Source organism: Syngnathus scovelli, chromosome 11 (genome assembly GCF_024217435.2).
Source record: "Syngnathus scovelli strain Florida chromosome 11, RoL_Ssco_1.2, whole genome shotgun sequence".
Taxonomy (NCBI): Eukaryota; Metazoa; Chordata; class Actinopteri; order Syngnathiformes; family Syngnathidae; genus Syngnathus; species Syngnathus scovelli.
In genome coordinates, this window is record NC_090857.1 from 8,745,546 (window position 1) to 8,765,414 (window position 19,869).

At 41.4% G+C, this 19,869-nt stretch overlaps 3 protein-coding genes across 5 annotated transcripts; 1 reads left to right on the plus strand and 2 right to left on the minus strand.

The window, feature by feature from the left end:
- Nucleotides 1-213: 213 nt before the first annotated feature.
- strip1 (striatin interacting protein 1) lies at nt 214-6,516 on the minus strand. Its single transcript, XM_049733570.1, has 20 exons — nt 6,381-6,516; nt 5,753-5,822; nt 5,593-5,667; nt 5,352-5,486; nt 5,147-5,267; nt 4,716-4,891; nt 4,478-4,605; nt 4,199-4,381; nt 3,772-3,992; nt 3,632-3,697; nt 3,499-3,562; nt 3,337-3,408; nt 3,183-3,257; nt 2,932-3,029; nt 2,623-2,749; nt 2,427-2,527; nt 2,288-2,354; nt 2,083-2,187; nt 1,567-1,771; nt 214-1,326 (listed from the first exon to the last, which is right to left on the minus strand). The coding sequence occupies exons 1-20, from the start codon at nt 6,489-6,491 to the stop codon at nt 1,079-1,081; spliced, it is 2,448 nt and encodes an 815-aa protein (XP_049589527.1). The 5' UTR covers nt 6,492-6,516; the 3' UTR covers nt 214-1,078.
- Nucleotides 6,517-7,080: 564 nt separating this feature from the next.
- On the minus strand, nt 7,081-15,189 carry LOC125977250 (S-adenosylhomocysteine hydrolase-like protein 1). Of its 2 annotated transcripts, XM_049733592.2 has the most exons (17): nt 14,699-15,189; nt 13,194-13,305; nt 12,959-13,102; nt 12,620-12,720; nt 12,381-12,483; nt 11,904-11,998; nt 11,727-11,833; nt 11,516-11,632; nt 10,934-10,997; nt 10,753-10,841; nt 10,541-10,611; nt 10,372-10,466; nt 10,172-10,270; nt 9,989-10,057; nt 9,771-9,849; nt 9,568-9,688; nt 7,081-9,473 (listed from the first exon to the last, which is right to left on the minus strand). In XM_049733592.2, the coding sequence occupies exons 1-17, from the start codon at nt 14,876-14,878 to the stop codon at nt 9,467-9,469; spliced, it is 1,653 nt and encodes a 550-aa protein (XP_049589549.1). In that variant the 5' UTR covers nt 14,879-15,189; the 3' UTR covers nt 7,081-9,466. The 2 variants fall into 2 exon arrangements, with proteins under 2 accessions (XP_049589549.1, XP_049589550.1); XM_049733593.2 differs by lacking the exon at nt 7,081-9,473 and having other exon boundaries at nt 9,564-9,688.
- Nucleotides 15,190-15,573: 384 nt separating this feature from the next.
- On the plus strand, nt 15,574-19,527 carry srsf3b (serine and arginine rich splicing factor 3b). Of its 2 annotated transcripts, none has more exons than XM_049733638.1 (6): nt 15,574-15,710; nt 16,347-16,557; nt 16,643-16,783; nt 18,627-18,665; nt 18,825-18,911; nt 19,003-19,527. In XM_049733638.1, the coding sequence occupies exons 2-6, from the start codon at nt 16,355-16,357 to the stop codon at nt 19,028-19,030; spliced, it is 498 nt and encodes a 165-aa protein (XP_049589595.1). In that variant the 5' UTR covers nt 15,574-15,710; nt 16,347-16,354; the 3' UTR covers nt 19,031-19,527. The 2 variants fall into 2 exon arrangements, with proteins under 2 accessions (XP_049589595.1, XP_049589596.1); XM_049733639.2 differs by having other exon boundaries at nt 15,593-15,739.
- The last annotated feature ends 342 nt before the right edge of the window (nt 19,528-19,869 follow it).

Genomic DNA, 19,869 nt, shown 5'->3' on the forward strand with positions numbered 1-19,869 from the left:
GAAAGATGCTCACTTACTTTTCCTTGATTGCAACAACAGAGTCATGCCATGTCGCTTCCTGATTTACATGGCTGTTGCTCAGAAAAGAACACAATAGCATGATATAAAACTACAATGACAATTATATAGAGGTCTGTGTTAAGTATAATAAAACTGTGATGTTCCATTTTTCCACATTTGTCACAAAACAACAAAACAGACCACGAGTAGAGATAAGAGAAAAGTCATTAACCTGGATATTTTTAATATCTGTTATTTCTTTGAGTGATGCAACCAACCTAAAAATACTATATTTTCAAAAAGCATAGAATATTCTACTTACTATAAATAGAAATTTAAGTGAAAATGTGCAAGACATATTTCTGCAAAACAAAGCATATTTCAACCAAGGCTGTATTCATTATGTCCTTTGGATCTGCGATTGCCTCCATCTCCCTGGGACCAAGACGATATACGAGAGTTGTAACAAACGTAAAATTAAAAAGATTGGTAAACATACTTCTTCTACCTCTAGAGGCAATAACTGAAATATATTTTATTTCCATAAATCAACATGCTAAAAAAAATCCCTTTATCAGTCTGATAAAATGAAAGTTATGCTAAACACGGAATGGTACATTTATTAAAATGTAAAACATCTAAAAACAGCCCGCATTCCCCGGCCTGAGTTGTACAGTTAAAACTTGTATTTATTTCCCACAAATGTATTTAAAATGCGTAGCAAAGTAGTGAAATACGGTCACAAAGGAAAGTGGCTGCAAAGGTAACGGATCACAAACAAAGCTGCTTTTGTACACTTGCATCAGAGTGGTGGCATCTCACAGAACCTTAATACAAAATCAATAGTATCTACTATTAAACACATTACATTAGCATCATACTAACTCCTCGAGGCATTTGATTAAATAATTTGTTGGCGACTATGAAGACTGACGGACAAAAACTTTTTCCATCATCACTCAAGCTGCAAATTCATTTATCAAGGTTGTTCAACGAGTGCTCGGTGCCGGGTTACCTGAACGCCACACTCGAGAGAGAGTCTGATCCTCGATCAAAGATGGAGGACGGTGGCCGTTTCTCACTGCAGCAGCTCCTCCCATGAAATGGGTTTGGAGAAGACCTCTCGTTCCAGCCAGAGGTCGTAGTTCATTTGGAAGTCTTCAGGCAGGTCCACCCGCTGCCCCAGGACGCTTTGCAGGCAGTTGTCCACGGGAAGGAAGTCCGGGTTGCTTTGATTCTTGTCGTAGCGGCGACTGTTGAAGCGTTCGATGTTGGCACGCAGGGCACACTCCTCAGCTTGAAAGTCCCAGGGACGAGCGTCCAGATCTAACCACAAAAAATAAATAGGACAGGATGTAATAAAATAAAATTGGAAAAGTGAACCGTGGCTGTATATATTTGTGACATTGTGAAGAGGACCACAGAAACTAGTGGTACTGACAAATTGCACAGTATAGCTCAGATCTTTGGAGAACAATTTTAAAAGTTAAATGCATATGGTATGAAACGTAACCAAATTGTATCTCATTGTGGAGAAATGAATTTAAAGACTTGGCGTCATCTCACCGTTTCCATAGGCCCAGTCGTCGTTTAGCCTATGTCGGACCTTCTGGTAGATGGCCGACATGGTCTTCATGTTGCTCTTCCGCCACTGGCGCCCAAGATATTTGGTCTGCACTTTGAGCAGCTTGAGGACGTAGAGCTGCATCATGGCTTGCTTCACCTTTAGCGCCCTCTTCAGGATGGGTGCAGACTTAAACACTACCAGCATCTGGGTGACAAATTCGTGAGCTTGTCTGAATATCTCGGATAAAATCATTCAGTTTACTGACTTTAGAACGGCTATCAGGAGGCAAATATTTATGATCATGTTCATCTTTGATAACTCCATGTCACTGTTGGAGTCGGCTAGTCTACACTCACTGTATATTCACTTTGGATTAGATAATAATAGTCTATTTTGATGTTATGTTTGGTCAAGTTGTGAGTTTGCCAGTATGCCACATCCAGTCTGAGATACTAATAAGGAAGTGAGCGTGAGGAAGGATCATGTGACTTGAAGACTCGTGAGTGTCTCATCACCATTGTTCTTGAGTGCTTCCACTTGGTCAGTTTATTGAGAATCCTCAGCAGGTTAATGCAAGAAAACAGGTTTCGCCAGCAAAACTGGTTGTTGTCTCCCGCTTCCTGCAAAAACGTGTCATCAGTATTCAACGCTGATGTTGGAAAAACAACATTTTGCTCAACCTAACAATGGCCTATAAAGGAATGACATGGAAACACTTGCCAAACTCTCCGCTGTTAATTCTGGGAGCTTGTGCACTACGCAGAACGGAAAGTCCAGCACTGAGATGCTGCAAAACATGAAAAAGAGGATGATATTCCATAAAAGTTTAAAGTGCGCTATGTTGTAAAATATAAAGTACCCGTTCTTAGCCGTGATGTAAGACATGATGTTCTGATTGAAGAACTTTAAAATGAGGGGGATGCAGTTGGCAAAAACCAGGTGTTGAGACATGTACTCAAACTGAGAAAACACAAAATATATTTAAATGACTTCAAATTGCATGGATACCTCACCATATTCAGATTTGGCACATGCAAAACTGAAGTGAGCTGTACCTGGTAGATGTGGTTAAGTTTGAAGTGTTTGAGGAGCAGCAGTAGGATGGCTGAGATGGCCTTCACGATGATCTCTTTGTGTCGATTGACGTCGACGCCGAGTTTCATGCTCTGCAACACGGTGGTCCTGCAATAAGACCAATTCGTTTCCCATCAATGTGTGACAAAACAAGTTTCGAAAACTGTTTTATTATTGTGGTTATTGTTCACTGTGATTTTAAACGTTATAGTACTTTGGAATTTTTGCCCATATTTGCCTGAATGCAATCCAAATTCTCAAAAGTGATACTACAATTATGCATCACTCACGGCATCTCCTCTGGCAGTACGTCTGCCAGAATGTTGATGGAATCCGTTTTGGCTTTGGAGGTCGGAGCTGCTGCGAGGAGAATCTTTAACAGAGCGATCTGAATGCCGACAAGATAGGAATTAAAGTCAATTGTGCATTCGTAACTGCCTTCAGGTGCTAAATTATAAACAAATGGCTGTTTTTAAGAAGGATCAATCCAAATAAAAACATGATCAATTACAGCACAAATGGTGACAAAATGTCCGCTAACCATGTACTGAGGTAATGTGGGTAGGATTCCCCGATAGAGCAGCTCAGTGGCACACATCTCAACTTCCTCTTCTCCCTATAAACCAGGAAGCACATAGACAAAAAAACATGATGCGTGTTCATCAGATATTTTTTTTTCTCCTAAATTCACTCACCCCTGACAGAGGGGTTTTCTGATACTCTTCCTCCTTTGTGATCTGAATCTCGGCTATGGAGACGTATTTATGCTGAAAGGAAGATAATGTCGGAAAAATTAGAGACAAAGAATTCAATAGTAGGGGAGGATTTTTGAAGAACCATATGAAGTGCGGCAATACCTGCTTTAGTGTCTTGATGCTTTCGTGAATAGGTCTGGGTAAGCCGACAACCGTGTCGGTGTCACTGGGAGACGCACAAAAAATGATGGTTGCCTTACTGCGATTTTATGAGCAAAATTCTTATTGTGCTTACCATCCAAGTGTGTAACCTATAAATTTACTTCTGCTTGACTCCAGGAAATTTTCAATGTCCTTTTCCCTAATAAAAAAAAAAGAATGTGGTATCAGCGAAATCTGTGAAACGAACCCAATGGAAAATGTGAACTCAAGTACCTGACTTTGGGAGCCCAAGGCAACCCTTTGGGGAAGGAGACCCTCTCTGATGGAGGATGAGGAATAGGGGGCGGCATGACCTCGTCCCTTTCCAGTGGGAAAGTCTCGGCCTCTAAAGAGTTGTCATTGTCATCGTTGTCGTCCTCGTCCTCGCGGGGGTCGTCCGCCTTGTAAGGGTCCTTTTCGTTGAACGCATCTAGGTTGTCCTGTTTTATCAATGCCTGGATGAAGAGAAAACAGGTGACGTGAATAAGAGTGGACGGATGAGTCTACAGGATAATACAATTGGCATCAAATCCTCTTTTATGATTGACACACTACAGAATGAAAAGTGGTTTGACAAGAATATGTCAACTGTTGATTTTTTTTTTTCGTCACATGGTTAGTTTTTGCGGACATTTACACTAAGGCCAGCAACAACAGGTACCTTGTGTTCACGCCGCGCCCGCTTTTGTTGCTGCTCTATGAGGTCAGAGGCAGAGGCAGGAGGTGAAGCGGCCCTCATACTGCGTACAACCCGGATGCTATCTTCTGGCAAAGGGGGAAGGCCCAGCTTCTCACGCTTATGGACCTTTATGGTTTGAAGCTGCTCGAACCCTCCAAGTGTGAACTGAAGAATGAAGGAGGAGTTATCACTTGTAACTCTCCAGGGGACGTATATGATTTGAAATACGTGATGTAAAATAGAGATGTCCTCATCACTCACCAGTATGCTTTTCCACAACAGCAGTAACACCTTCTTCATAGGGAAGTGAGGTGCGTGGCCGCTGCAGAACTTAGTAACCATCCCAAAGAGCATAACTGCAATTGGCTCGTTGTTATATAGAGGAGAACCTGAAATGGAACGGATTAGCAACAATATGATTGATGATACCGTTCTTCTGTTAGATTCCGTTAGATTTGGCAGGTGTTCCTTATGCTTCTTTGCTTCTTTTTATACCCACCTAGTTCGGCTCTAAAGGTTTCCCTGATAACTCGCCATTCAGCCAGGTCAGCTGGGTCGTCCTGCTGGATGGTTTCTACCATCAGGTACATGATGTTGATCAGCACCCGCAAATCTGTGCTGTCAGCAAGAGAGATGGCCGGTTTTCTCACAGCGCTGCTACAGGCGGCGCTGTTGCTGAGGAAAAAGAAGTGATATTCAGGAGTCGCTCAACTTTTTTTTTTTTTTTTTTAAACTCTTGAGTGAAATGACCTTAAAGATATGAATCAAAGCGTTCACAATAGCCGAGGCATATGCTTAGCAGCAAGTAAATTGGTTCTCATGAGCTGATTTCATAAAAATGTCATTAGTGTGGACGTTATTACTTTTTTCTCTATTGATTGTAAAAGCAGCTGACGTGACCGAAATTGAAAGAAAAAGGGAATGACCTACTCAATTTCCATGTTGAGCAGTTCCACCAGAGCAGAAAAAGTTCCAACTTCCAGCAACAGGAATGTGTTATATCTCATCCAATGCTGCACTTCAACCTCGGAAGTGCACTCGCCAAAGGTTCCTACATTGTAGGATTAAGTATTAACGCAAAAACAATGTTTGATTTTTTTCATTTTGGAAAGATATACTGCCATTAAAGACTGACCTTGCACCATGTACAGAATTGCTCTCGCAACCTTCAGCCTTTTCTCACGAGCAGTCACCTCCAGTCCATCAAGCATCCGCATGGCATGGGCCCTGTGCTGGGGTGCATCAAGCTCTGTCCACTTCTTATCACACACTGAGTCACAGTGGAAAAAAAAGAACATAAATGACATCACTCTTTAGCATTGATTTAATGAGCTGGATGATACAGAATTTTATCAAGCAGATACTTGACCACATACCATGTGTTTGGAATTCCTCCTCAAAACATGTTCTATTGAGGGAGAACTCTGGCCCTTCAGTGTAACTGTACAACTCTAGAACCCACAGAATAAAGTGTAAAACACTAAGATACGAGAACACTTAAGACAAAAGTAGACACTTTTTTTTTTTTTTTTTAACCTGACAGCTCCGCAGCCCACTTGTCGGTATCAGCATATTCAAACTCGAGGTCTGGGGACTCAGACAAGCCCTAGGTACAAAAAGAAACATTTTGTCCATTCAGACAATTAAAAAATAATAGACAATAAGATATACTGCATACAAATAACACTTTCATTAATCATCATCAATATAGTAATTAATCGCTAAATGATAACAAATCAGAAACCACCCACTAATGTCCAAGACAACGGAGTTGGGCGTTTTAAATTTGTAGTACTTAGATTGTGAACGTGAAAGATGTTATGGCTGGAAGTTTTCAACCGGTGCACAGATTCGTGGCAGCTGAATCTCTCCATTGCTACATCCAATCTGCCCAGCTAACTGTAGCTCGTTAGCACAGGCTAAACTAAAATACCGTCGAGTATGACATTCATTTTAAATGGCAGAGCACTTAAATCAGCAGTGACAGTAGACAAGAAATGGACAATTTATTTTAGTGGAATTTAAATGGTCCAAATGTCAAGCTATCCTAACTGATTGGCTAGTAGCTAACGATGCTAAGAACTGGCTACGTCCGTTCGTAGTCTTTTGTGAAAACTACTACAGACGTAATAATATAAAATGACTCGCTTTTGAATATGCTTACCTCTGAATCCTTTCTCTGGTTACGAGTGAATTCTCCCCTACTCTTGTTTGGCAGCATCGCTCTCTGTTTATTGTTTACAACTAGCCCAGCGCCGTTTCCTCCGACCTCCATTTTTTTTCAAGTGAGAACGTAGAACGGTAAAGCTCCTCCCACAGCCAGCTACGTCACACTCCGACCCCGCCCACACAACGCCCCTATTTCTAAATATAGTAATCCCTCGTTTTTCGCTGGGGTTACGTTCCAAGAAGAACCCGTGATAGGTGAAATCCGTGAAGTAGAAACCTTCATTATTTTGCCAGTCTTATAAGATTGAAACCAAAGGACAAAACATGTTTTCAAGCCCAAGCATTTGTTTAACAAAGAGAACTAAAGACTTTCCTCCAGATAACAACAGTAAAATAGTAATTTTAAACATTAATACAAAGTACGTACTATATAGTGCGCCTCTGTGGCCTGACTCCGTTCTGTAATGTCTTTTTCTTCTGAAGCCATAACACAATGCACTGTGAAAAAAAATCCGTGAAGAAGCAAGGCCATGAAAGTTGAACCATGAAATAGCGAGGGATTACTGTATGTCTCTTTAAAGTGCATATGACCACCCTGTTTATTATTCATGTCATTTATTGGTGCTATATGACATGGAAAATTAATAATCTTCCAAAGCTTTAGTTACTCATTATGAAATGATTTGCCATAGCCATTTGCTAAATTACCAGCAGTTTATTAAAGGGAACGGTGCACATGGATTTGCCACAGTATACAGTATTCTGTTGTGATTGCATTTTAAAACTAAATACAGTTGCTGTGATCTCAAAGCCTACTTTAAAGCTAATAAATCATATCCATAACTTCCACGCCAAAGACTACAAGTGTGCAACTAAAACTCACAGTGGTGTGCATATATCCTGTTGACAACCATCAGCCAAAAAAACACATTCATATGTCCTGTTATATAACAACACAAATTAAAACGCATTGTTATTATTAGGAAAACATCATTAAAAGTCTTGATTGTGATTACATGGAAAACAATCAAAGGAATAAATTACAAGGGCTATAACATAGAGAACAAAACATTGTGTATTCACTTAAAATTACTGTTATGAATACATGAGTAAGACCCCCCCACCCCCCCACCACTACTGCAGGATTAAATCATTTTTAACAGACGAAAACTGCATAGCGGAACACCATGTTGGTATCAGCAATACTTGCAAAAACAGACACATGTACGGCAGATAGAAACTGTACTGAGTCACAAGGCACTGTCAGCTGCACCGTAACCATGGTTACGGCACTCAGCTTCCTGACAATGATGTCCTCATAGATACCTTTGGTTCATATGCTCTTGAAATTACAAATGCAACGGTGACATAGTAGCTCACGCAAGGCTACTTTTGAATTAAATCCAGTAGATTGAAAGAAAAACTTCAATGCACAAATCTGCGAAAAGGTGCTGAAATGAAAGGCCAAATGAGTAGATTTTATCATTTGGGATAGTAATTAAGTGGCCCACATAGTAAAGATCGAATGCATGTCGGAACACATAAAAGCAAGAATCTATCTCAGCTAAATAATTCAACATGGTCTTTAAAATTTAAAACACAAGAAGTACAGAAATAATCATATTGTACGTGTGATAAGAAGCCTCACAATTGGTAGCGGGTTGAACTGAAAAACGTGAGCGTACAGCTAACTAAAACATCTCTAAAAAAATAACAAAGCTTGTTCCAGATGTCTTTGTTACAAAAATATTGCGAGAAAAATCCATAGACAAATCTCACAACGCATATTTTGTGTATGGGTGTGTTATGTTTTTAGAAACTCCACCGAGATGAGCTATTGGTGGCTGTGTATACAGTACAAAACAATGTTCTAGACTTTGCAGAGCATGCAGTGTGTGACTCACGTGTTCTAGACAGAATAGAATATGCAGCAATACGCTTTCACAGTGGACTACTTCATTTCATCTATTTGATTACATCCCAAGACTGACATCAACGCTTATAGGCCAGAGGTCACCAATATGAGGAGCTCATGGACCTGTTTAAAATTTGCCCACCAGTAATTTCCTCGGAATTTTGCAGAAGTGATCCTTTGAAAACGTAAACAATTGGAGGCTAGATTAATAGCAATAAAGAGTTGCATAATAATTTATTTTTTTCCAACATGCTTAAATTAGTCATGTTCGAAATCATTATCATGTTTTAACCTAGACAAAAACAAACACTTTAATCAGTATCCAAAAGAGCAGCTCTCAGTTTCCAAAAAAGTTGGTGACCCCTGCTATAGACATCCCTGTTTTTAACCGCCCTGAGTTGCATGCACCATCTTATCATTCTTTTTACGAACAAATCAACGTCTTCTGGGATCATAAAGTACTAGATTTAGTTTACATACAGGTGGTGATTCTTCACAGAGACTTGACACTACAGAGGCAAGAACATTTCTTCTCTAGCTTATCATTTGGAATGTGATTCAGTCAGCAAGTAACCAAAGTTTTCCGCCTGCAGGACGGTATCAAATGCCAACATATTTTGTGGATGTTATGGCTCATTTAGAAGCACAGGTAAGTGCTACAAGGGACTAACTAGAAAAAAAAATGAATTATTGAATAATATTTGCATACCAATACTGTTGTTTGGTCCATATACTATCGATGACTCATTATTGTTAAAATTAGACAAGGTAAGACTTGCCGTCGACAGTGGCCATGTCTCATACATAATGTTGATGGCCAATTATAAGTATCAGTCAGGTTAAAAGATTTCATAGATTCCCTTGCACAAGGTTATAAAACATCACATCCCAGGGAATTAATTTCTTTCCATCACATAAAGTGAACCATTACTATTTTAAATATGTGAGCCTTCCCTTTTACAGTTATTTGGCACAAAATTCTAAATACATTTGTGTGTTAATGTGGACTACCACGAACATTTCTGTGAAATAAAGCAGATGAGACGAATATGAACATACACTAACATGTCTTCTTGCGTAGACTACAAAATAGGACATACACTAACAGGTCTTGTGTCTTGGCTGTCATCAACACATGGGCGTGCCGAGGTGTCGCTTTTTGCAAGCTAGTACCTGTGTAGAACAAATGGGGAAAAAGTTACTCCTTACATTTTGCACATTTCTGCAATTGAGATGTAAAGCAATTTCCAAACAAGTCAACACTTACCTGTAGTAGTTGGGTTTGAAAGGACCGTTCTTATTCAGGCCCAAATATTTTGCTTGCTCATCACTGAGCTCCGTCAGGTGGGCATCAAAAGTTGCTAGGTGAAGACTGGCCACGTATTCATCTGGAACGCAGGTTTTCAAAGATATGTTGAAACAAAGTCTAATTTATCATTTCAGTAAGGTAGAATCCTTCATCGTCTTTACCCATTTTTTTAGGAAGCAGGTAAACATCTTGCTTGTATCGTCCCTCTGGAGCATTGTACAACTCTATCAGGGCCAGAGCCTGAAAAAACAGGAAGTATAAAAAAATGTCGAAATGTAACTCAACTGCAGGTTGGCTACTAGCTACAATATCTGAATTACCCAAAAAAAAACAGATGAAAAAGATGCTTGGCAAAAAGTAATGTAGCCATAGTTGTTACCTGAGTGGTGGCGGTGATGGACAGCACAAAGGTTGGAACAGTGGAGCAGCTGAGATTGAGGAGGCGTCCCTAAAAAAAGCAACAGCATTCAAACTTTGTATTGCCTTTCCTACAAGTACATACTTTCAAATTCCACTCTATAAATAAGAGCAATGAATGTATCTATTGCATATGTCCGCTCACTTCAGCTAGCAGAATGACTCTCTTGCCGTCGGGCCAAATGACGTGATCGACCTGGGAACGCACCCTCTCCCATGTCAGCTCGGGGGTGCGAAGGCTTGCCTGGAGGGAGTTTCAATCATACATGGTTAGTGAGTTGCGTTTGACATGTCGAATAAATATCGAGTTAGAATACTCCATTTATAAATAGATATTTATTTTACCACATCAATCTCAGTATTGGAGTGCCCCATGTTGCACACAATGGAGCCATTTTTCATGCGGTCCAGCTGGTCTCTGGTCACCACATTCTTGTTTCCTGCGGAAAAGTACAACCCAACTGTGAGCGTACACAGTCAACACAGCTCGATGCCTCGTGTTGAGTGGAGTTACCCGTGCATGTGATGGTGATATCAACATGGCGAATGACCTCATTCAGCTTGACAACTCTGAATCCATCCATGCTGTTCACACGCAACAAAAAGAGGTTGCATCACCACAATGAAAAAATGCGGTTGGAAATGTTTTGAGCAATACATAGTTTTGCTTCGCTTGACTAGATTTCTGAGTTTGGTTTCCAACAAATACTTTTTTGTTTTGCTCACCAAGCTTGCAGGGCACAAATAGGATCGATCTCTGTGATGTAGACAATAGCCCCGAGAGCTTTCAATGCAGCACAGCAACCTTTTCCAACCTACAAAGATAAAATAATGCATTATACGTGGCGTTATGAAGATACGTACGTTGTCATGAGGTTATTACACAAGATTAAATGACGCATCTCACCTCACCGTAACCGCACACAACCACTTGCTTGCCTCCAAACATGACATCTGTGGTTCTCTTCAAGCTTGAAAACAACAGAGGCAGAACATGATCACATTGTGTGGAGGAGGGAAAAGGCCTGTCAGTGAATCTAAATCAGCTGAGTCAGCGTTCGACTGAACAGTCTGTCTTATTGCACTGAATGTACTGCGGCACAATTAATGACAGTCCTGTGTTCTCTAATCTAAAATGTCAAATGGAATGGCCTTCACCTTCATAACCATAACTAAGTTCGATTTTTTTCAGTGTAGCCTTTGAGTGGGTTTGATGATGGAGCAATTGCTACAAGTCCCTCTGGCCGATTATTAATCAGAGGGAAACAATAAATTGCGAAGTGGCCGGCAGTAGGACAGTTAAAAGCTTACAGAGCCGCCTTGGTGAAAATTAACAGAGCTATTATACTTTGGAGCGCTGTCAAGTTTTCTTAGAAGTGATAATGGCATCTGATGTCTCTATAGAGCTGCCAAACAAACATTTTGTACATTTGTTTGGACATGACTATCTCGCTCAGCCTACACAAACTCACACATCAGACCCACTCACCCGTCCAAGATAGACTCTCTGCAGCAGTAAAGGTTGTCAAACTTCTGCTTAGTCACAGAATCATTCACATTCATGGCTGGCACGCACAGTTTGCCCGCTTTGGAGAGCTGATACAGCCTGGAAAGAGAAGACACGACGTGTTGTCTTTACATCGGACAGCCCTGCTGTGTTTGAATATTGCGCTTGTGTATTGATGTTAGTAACAGATAACCTGTGAACCCCAGTGACGCTCTCCTCTACGATGCCTCGGATCTTCTTGAAGACATTTGGGTATTTCTTGTACATCCAGTGTGTCAGGTCACCTCCATCGTCCAGGATCTAGCAGGAAACTATTTCTCAATTGAACAGTATACATTTTCGACTCGAGCCTCCGATGTTGTTCGACTACCATATTAGGCTGCCATCCTTCATTGTTGACACATCGGTCGATACACCACCAGAAATCATCCTCAGACTCCCCCTTCCAGGCAAACACGGCTACACCTGAAATGCAGCACATGGGTGACATCCAAATTTCCCACAATGATTGCATTTGGTGAGTTATATGCAGGGCTACTCCTGTTGCTTGTCCTAACTTTGTTGCAAGCCATTAACACGCCAGAGGACAAATCAATAGAAGTGAAATAAATGACATAGTTTGACCGCCACATAGCAACCACCTGATAATGTTTAATGTTTTCATTAAGTTCCCTGGTTCCCACAACAGGCCCATTGGAGGTCCCGTTGTCTACAAAACTACGACTTTTTTTTTTTATCTCCAAAGTAATAACATGGGACAGTGACTTTTTGTACTGCATCCAAGCCAGAGCATTTATGGCCCCATAGCAATGACCTTCAATGAATGTAATCTGTTCTGAGTGTTTACCTATCTCTGACAGAGCAGCGGCCACTTCATTTTGTGTCGAGTAAATGTTGCAGGCGGTCCAGCGGCACTGAGCCCCAAGAGCCACCAGTGTCTCAATCAGCACCTAAAACCACACACGGGAGTGCTTTGAGAAAGTGATGCTCTCTATGCTCGACGCTATGTAAAGAAACACCACAATTGATCCAATATGATTAAAATGGAACAAAAGTCTCGATTTGGGCTCAAATTAAATATCTTACTGCGGTCTGTGCGGTGATGTGAGTGCAGACCACAATTTTGGCACCTGCCAATGGTTTCTCACTCTGTGCTCGCTTCCGGAGAGCGATCAGTGCCGACATGTCTGAGAACAGAACGTTAAGAGAGATGAGTGAGAGCAGTGTGGGAGAGTTACAAATACCCAAAGAAAAGAGAGGGAGGATTGATTGCATTCTTTTCATGCTGCTCCTGATATATATGCAAATTATTTGGTGGGCATCCAAGTTATGGCTTTTGTGAAGCCCCAAATCCTGATTTGCTCAATATCATGGCAAACTACAAACCACAACAATAAAAATATGACATGCTAGTAGGTGTCCTACCTTGTTCGGCAATCTCAATCTCACGTCTCCCAAACTCTGCTTGTTTAATGTTCTTGACGCAGAAGTCACTGCTGCCCTTGGAGTTGATCTGTGTTTTGTCCCGAGGTGAAGTTTCGTCGTCTGAGCTGTCTGTGTAGGACGCAGCTGGGAAATAAGATACAGAAGACAAACAAAGTCATCACTGTTTACTTTTTAGGACAAAAATTAGATGGCGGGGTCTGGGAAAGCTTCTTACCTGAGCTGTAGCTGTCGGTGGACGACTGGGAAATGGAGCGGGACAGGGAACGACGGCCTGCCTTGGTGGGGAACCGGCTGAACTCCTGCTTGTCCTCCACAAACTGGATTTGCTGAAAGTTCATCATAAAAATTGATCCGTGAACAAATGAAAAACTGGGATCTAAACAGCAATCAGATTTCTCAAAGAATGTGTGATTGCAATGCCAGTCTCGACGCTAGCACTGCAGATAGACCCTTCGAAAAGGAAATGACCTTTCCAAAACTCAACAGACACTGGAATATTCACACCATGACGCAACATTCTGAGCAAGAGTATAAGCTTTCAGATGCAATTCCAGTCATTGCACTTCATCTCCCGGGTTTTCAAATGTGATCCATCGTTGGTTTCTAGGCACAACTGCTAAACTGCCTGCATGCCAGTGTAAATAACACACCGTGGCAACAAGGAACAAAGTGGTTTCCTTGAGATGTACCTGACAAGACACAGGCATACTTCACCACACACTGGCTGGCACAGTCCCAAAGTAAGAGTTACATGGAGATAAGGGAAAGGAACAGTCACACAGGTTCTGCTATCCTGTTAATTGGATTAAATAAAGCATATTTTCCTCAAATTTAGTCAAGGTAATTTAGTTAAATGACAATCTTTAAGTCAAATACAACTATGTTTCTCCTAAAACAAAACAAGCAAAAAACTGTGTTCAGAGATCTGTGATACAATGCATTTTGTCACTCTCAAAAAAAGGAAAGAGGATGTGAAAGTATAACTCCAGAACAAACTTGCTGGGTTAAAGATTGGACAAAGATTTCTGATGAGCCTGGTTAAAGTGTATTTTTTAAAACTGCTCTTCTCTGGTACGCTACAGCTTCAACAAAGATACTTTCCGTTGGCTTTACAATATTTCAAGGACTTACTTCCTTATACTCTTTGATCATGTGGAACAAACAAGCACAGTGTTCGCTTGGTATTAGCCATCACGCATGTCTCAAATACAACTGTAGTGTTTACAGTGTGCCTGTGCACAAGACACTCCATCTTCTTGGGTTTATCTACCCTCAGTGTACTGTCAGACTAAGTGTCTCCACAGTGATCTTGTTTGGGGTCACATGAAACTTTCATGTGTAAAGTCTAGCAGACAAGAAGACAAGGCCAAAGGATGGATGTGGCATTGCAAGAAATGAAAATACATTTTGCTCAATTCGTAGGCTGTTGTGTAGCTGATGCAAAAAAAAAAAAAAAAAAAGTCATTCAATTCATATAGTGGAATCGAAGAAATATTTAGACATAAAATTAAAATAAAATAATGCTCCTGAAAAGGTAGATATTTAAATATCTATTGGCTGAACTGAACCAGAAGCTAGTTATAGGGCTTAAAGAGACCAGTTGGTGGAGTTTAGATTAGCTGGGTGTTACACACATTAAACGATTATTGCCTAAAATAGGTCACAAAATGCGGCACTACCAAGCCTCGATGTGTTTCGATCTTATAACAGCGTAGTTACCTTTTTAACCGGCTTGTGAGTGGGCACGGCGCTGAAGGCGGACGACAACTCTTCCATGTTCATCTCGGTGTTCTTGCTCACCGTCATGACAGAATATTTCTCGGCTACGTTTTCGCTCTCTTTCACCTCTTTGCTCGCCTGCTTCACCTCCAGCTTCACCTCCGCGGTCGGCTCTGACATGGTCGGCGGCGGCCTGTCAGTAGTTACCAGGACAAGAACGAAAGCCTTTGGTAGACGTCGTGCCGAATAAGTCCTTCGTCTCTCTGCCTGTCGACGTCAGACGATGTCTGGACAAATGCTTGCGAGCTTTGTGGTACCAACGAGGGAAGAAAGGATTCTCAAATGACGCAGTGTATAATGTAAAGTATAGAGAGTTTTTTTTCTTTTTTTTTAGCGCTGTGAGTGTCGCTGTTATGTTGGTAGCCTGAGTGAGGTCGTGTTGTTCCTCGGACGAGCTCAACTGTCACCTGCTGCCCCAGCTGAGTGAGTTTGTGGGCGGTGGCGAACGGGGTGTGGGGGCGTTTCCCTCGACAAGAAGCGTTCACGAATATTGGAATTCTGTAACTCCTAATATTTTGCATGTCTTTTGATGTTTCTAATTTGCAAATGTTCAAGACAGAGACATGCTGCTAACTTTGCACATTTTGTTTCCTTTTCCTTTTTTTGCCTTTGAATGTATCCAAAGCGTCAAAATGCTTTTTTAAAGTAGGACTTCAAGCATGGCCGATTCCGCATAGGAAACGCAACACATTTAAAATTTTGATGGCAATAAAAATGGATTAATTAAAAAATATATATAAATGTCTAACGTTATCATTGGCATTACATGGAAATGACCCAGTTGCAGTTTTAAGTCGGAGCTATGGGACCTAAAATTGCCCCGCCCTCCCAGGACGACGAGGGTAACTGGATGCGGACGATACCACACGCCATTTTCCATCGACAGCGGAAAAGGTACATTACGTTCCAAGAAAGCGTAAAGCAAATCAAACTCCTAATCAACACCGATAAGGTAGGAAGCCTTTTCACCATCATCATCATGTACGTGAGCATGTAGCCTTGCATCATTGTTCGAGGTATTAATTGGAGACAAATATTTGATCCTTTGTTTGCTTTCTGTGACCGAAGGGTGAGGCCTTAAAACAGGCGACGGCCATTTTAGCTGTTCTCGTGCTAGCCGTTAGCTTCGACGGGACGAAACAATGCCGTTTTATGCGAGTTACACATTTAAATGGCTGAGATGGTGCAACACCATTTTGTTGATTATGTTACCAATGGACGATTTGTCAACTGTTAGACTCCGGGAGCAACTCCCTTTTGCGTTAAGACTAGCATAGCCGATCTCGAAAAATAGGCCGGGGCCTTTTTTGACTGTCCTCCCTCCAAGACGGTATGTGATGAAGGATGTTTGTAACACAATATGGATGTATTGGAAAAGTTAAACGTTAATGCATCATTCAATCGACGTGTTTTTGTCTCTCACATGTTAATACGTGTTGCAATTTTTCCGTTTTTTTTTTCTCCATTTCCCGCTCGAAACAATTGATCATATCATATATGTTCATGTAAACTGCCTTACCAATGTGATCAAGTGATTGTAAGTTTAACCAGTAAAATAGCCTTAATTTTAAACATCCTACTTTTACAGATCGAGCCATGCACCGTGAATGTCCACTTGACTGCAAGGTCTACGTTGGAAATCTGGGCAACAATGGAAACAAGACCGAGTTAGAAAGGTCGTTCAGTTACTATGGGCCTCTCCGCAGTGTGTGGGTGGCGAGAAACCCCCCAGGCTTTGCCTTTGTCGAATTTGAAGACCCCAGAGATGCTACTGATGCGGTGCGAGAGCTTGACGGAAGGTAGGAATTAAGCACAAGTAAACGTGAGATACAATCAGGAATATGGAAACTAATTATCGCATTTCATATTTTCTGGTTTGCCTAGAACATTGTGTGGTTGCCGTGTGCGAGTAGAGCTGTCCAACGGGGAGAAACGCAGTCGCTCCCGCGGCGCCCCGCCATCGTGGAGCAGACGTCCCCGAGACCGAGATGATTACAGGCGGCGTAGTCCACCGGCAAGGCGAAGGTGACACTGCGAGATGTTTTTGACGTTGGTCGGCCATAGCCTACATTTGTAATCATGGCAATTTCTGCCGTCACTATCATTCTCGGGATACTTTCCAAATTGGGGCTAGTTTTGTCTTTTTATGTGTGATTGTTCCATTTGTAAAGGCTTGTTATCAATATCGGTGACAGTATCATTTTATAGGGACAATTAAATAGAACCAATATTAGTATAAGATGAAAATAGAAGCTTCCATTATGTTTTGTAGTCCCTGCGAAGTGATTTGACTACATACTGTATGTTTTGGTGCTTCATCCCATAGCAAGCAAGGCCTTGTTAGTTTTAAAAGTCTTAGGATGGAGATGGTCCCGTTGCTATTTCCAATGCAGTAGAAGCTCCGTTCCAAAACGTCAGGCTAAAATGAAATTGTCCAAAAATATTTCTTGTAGTAAGTAACTCCAATTAATATTTTCAGACTAGGTTTTTTTTTTTTTTTTTTAAACTTCTAATATATTTTACCCAAAGTTAATGTAATCACTTTGCTGGGACTGCATCGTCTAGCAGTTTTCTAGATTAAACGATAGATCGTAAGCTTTAAGCACCAAGTACGCTATCGACTCAAGAGGTTGTTTCTACATTGACTGTATGAAATCACCCAAAAGTTGTTAAACTGGGAAAAGGGGTTAGAGTGCCAAATGTGATGCATTTCCTTTTTGATTGAGGATGCTTTTTATTTTCCATATATATTAATAAGAATGAAACCCGTTGCAGAGCCACCACCATGCCTCTTCTCACCACCCTCAGAGTCAATCAACTAGTCCTCTTTCAGCATCATGTGACTGCTGACCATCGTGCCTCAATCAGCTTGACTGGTGCTGTCACATGACCCAGGCATGGCCAGTCGTCAGGTTGCACCAGGCCATTGGTTCCTCATCATGCTCTTCTCAGCCACCTCCTCCTTCAACCTTAACCCAAACGGCAGCGGCCCACCTCACATTCCAATCAGCGTATCGCGTTTCCAAATGTCGACAACCTACCAGCGGCAGCCTTCGGCTAACCATTTAAAGCAGGGAAAAAGCCGCAGCCAGCCCCCCCCGCCTGCCTGCCGCCTTATCACCTCGCAGCATCTGGCCAGGCCTATTCTGCCAATTCTTCCTACCCGGCCTACAGTCTGCCTCCCTTTCGTCATATCTAGCTTGTTGAAAACCAAAAATACTAGTAAGTTTTCCTGCTTCATTCAGTACACTGATAACAGTTTTAAAAGTGAAGAGACAGCTGGTTTAGAGGTTTTTTTTTTTTTTTTTTTAAACATACAAGTTTGTCATTTTTGTCCTCACCCATTACTGTAACTTCGTTTCTTTTCCCCTTCCCTAAAAGGTGAAGGGCCCACCATCAAATGTCCGGAAACTTGTCCAGACATTTAATTAGACGTATAAGGGGGTTTGAGCGTAGTTATCAACTCATTTATACTGAATTAATTTGGCTACTTGGTTGTTTCCAAACGTTGTCGTGGTGAGCATGCAGTGGACCAGTAAGACGTTAATCCTACAAAAGTGCCAGTCCATGGGGTGGCGTCCTATCTTCACGTAGGGCCAGTTGGTGTTATTAGTTGGCTCATCTCGAGGCTTTGGCTTTATTTGCAATTCTAACGGTAGTTGTTGAATGGACCTTGTCCTGTGGGTTAGGTGAGACCTTCTGAAGGGTGTATTGGTATACGGCCTAATGCTAGTGCTCAATATAGTTTGTAAAACCTTAGTCCAGTCCTGATGGGGGTCCACAAACTAACATGGGTTGTGTGTAAAGGTCTAGCCATGAGGGATGCGTCAGTTGAGGTTTTTAACATTTTCGTATTTTCCCCACACAGATCTCCACGCAGGAGGAGCTTCAGTCGCAGCCGCAGCAGGTATGTCACTTTTCAACACGATCGTTCAAACTCGGGCTTCTACTGTGATAATCGTGTCATGTTTTTGTGGCAACAGGATATTATCGAGATGAGCTACTCAAGTCTCGCTCGGCCAAACATGGTGGTAGATTTAATGGGCTGTTTGTTTCTTTTATGCAGGTCTTTCTCAAGAGACAGGAGGAGGGAGCGGTCCCTCTCACGGGACAGGAACCACAAACCTTCAAGGTCCTTCTCTCGGTCAAGGAGGTACATAGCCTTGAATCCTTTAAAATACGATTGGAGCTTTCAGCGGTCCGTTGACTAAATTGCAACTTTTTGTGCCTTTCTCTTTTTACAGTCGCTCCAGATCTAATGACAGAAAGTAGAAGAACAGGATGAGAGATGATGAAAACGGTTGTACTTTGTTTTCACGTGATAGAAATTGTTTTTGTTTTTTATCCGTCAAGAGTTTTAGGCTCCCTGATTTTGTTATGGTCATTTTACATACATTTTTGGGTGTGCACGGGAGTGATGTTTTCATACCAGTCCTGAAAGTGCACCACCTTAGCATTCCACCAGTAATCACCCAACAATGTGTTGGTCTTTCTGTTTTTATAAATGGATGTGTAGTTTGACCCATAGTTTCATTGTGTATGGATTTGGAAGGAAGAAATTTGCGCGCTGCATTCCTTGGTGCGATATTGAAGGCCAACTGATGTTCATGCTACTTTCTTACGGAATAGTGAAGATTCCCATCCATGTGTGGGTGGGTGATCTACAAGGATTAAAACCTATCTGTTGACCTGAATCAATTTTTCATTTTCTGTACTTTGATACTATGTGTAATTGTCCCTCAATTAAAGAGACTGGTTGTTTCAAACAAGTTTACACTGCTTTTCCTCATTGCTATCTTTGCTCATATGCGGTAACTTCCAATAATCAAACTCTAGTTCCTCAATTAGAGGCCAACTTTTTATTTAGATGCTCCCAAAATGCTATGGGAAGCTTAAGTTTGTTAATTTTGTTTTTAATTCAGTTTAATAGGACAAGTGTAGCATTACAAATAAATTTGCCTTTAGTAGAAATACTGTATGGCCAGTGCTGCCCACAGATGGCGCTGTTTTTACATATTGCTAACGAAGCTGCACAACTGGTCATTTTTTTCACTCATTTGTATTAGTCACTTTTGGGTTTCCTGAAAGGTAATGGTTTTGGAGGTAGGACG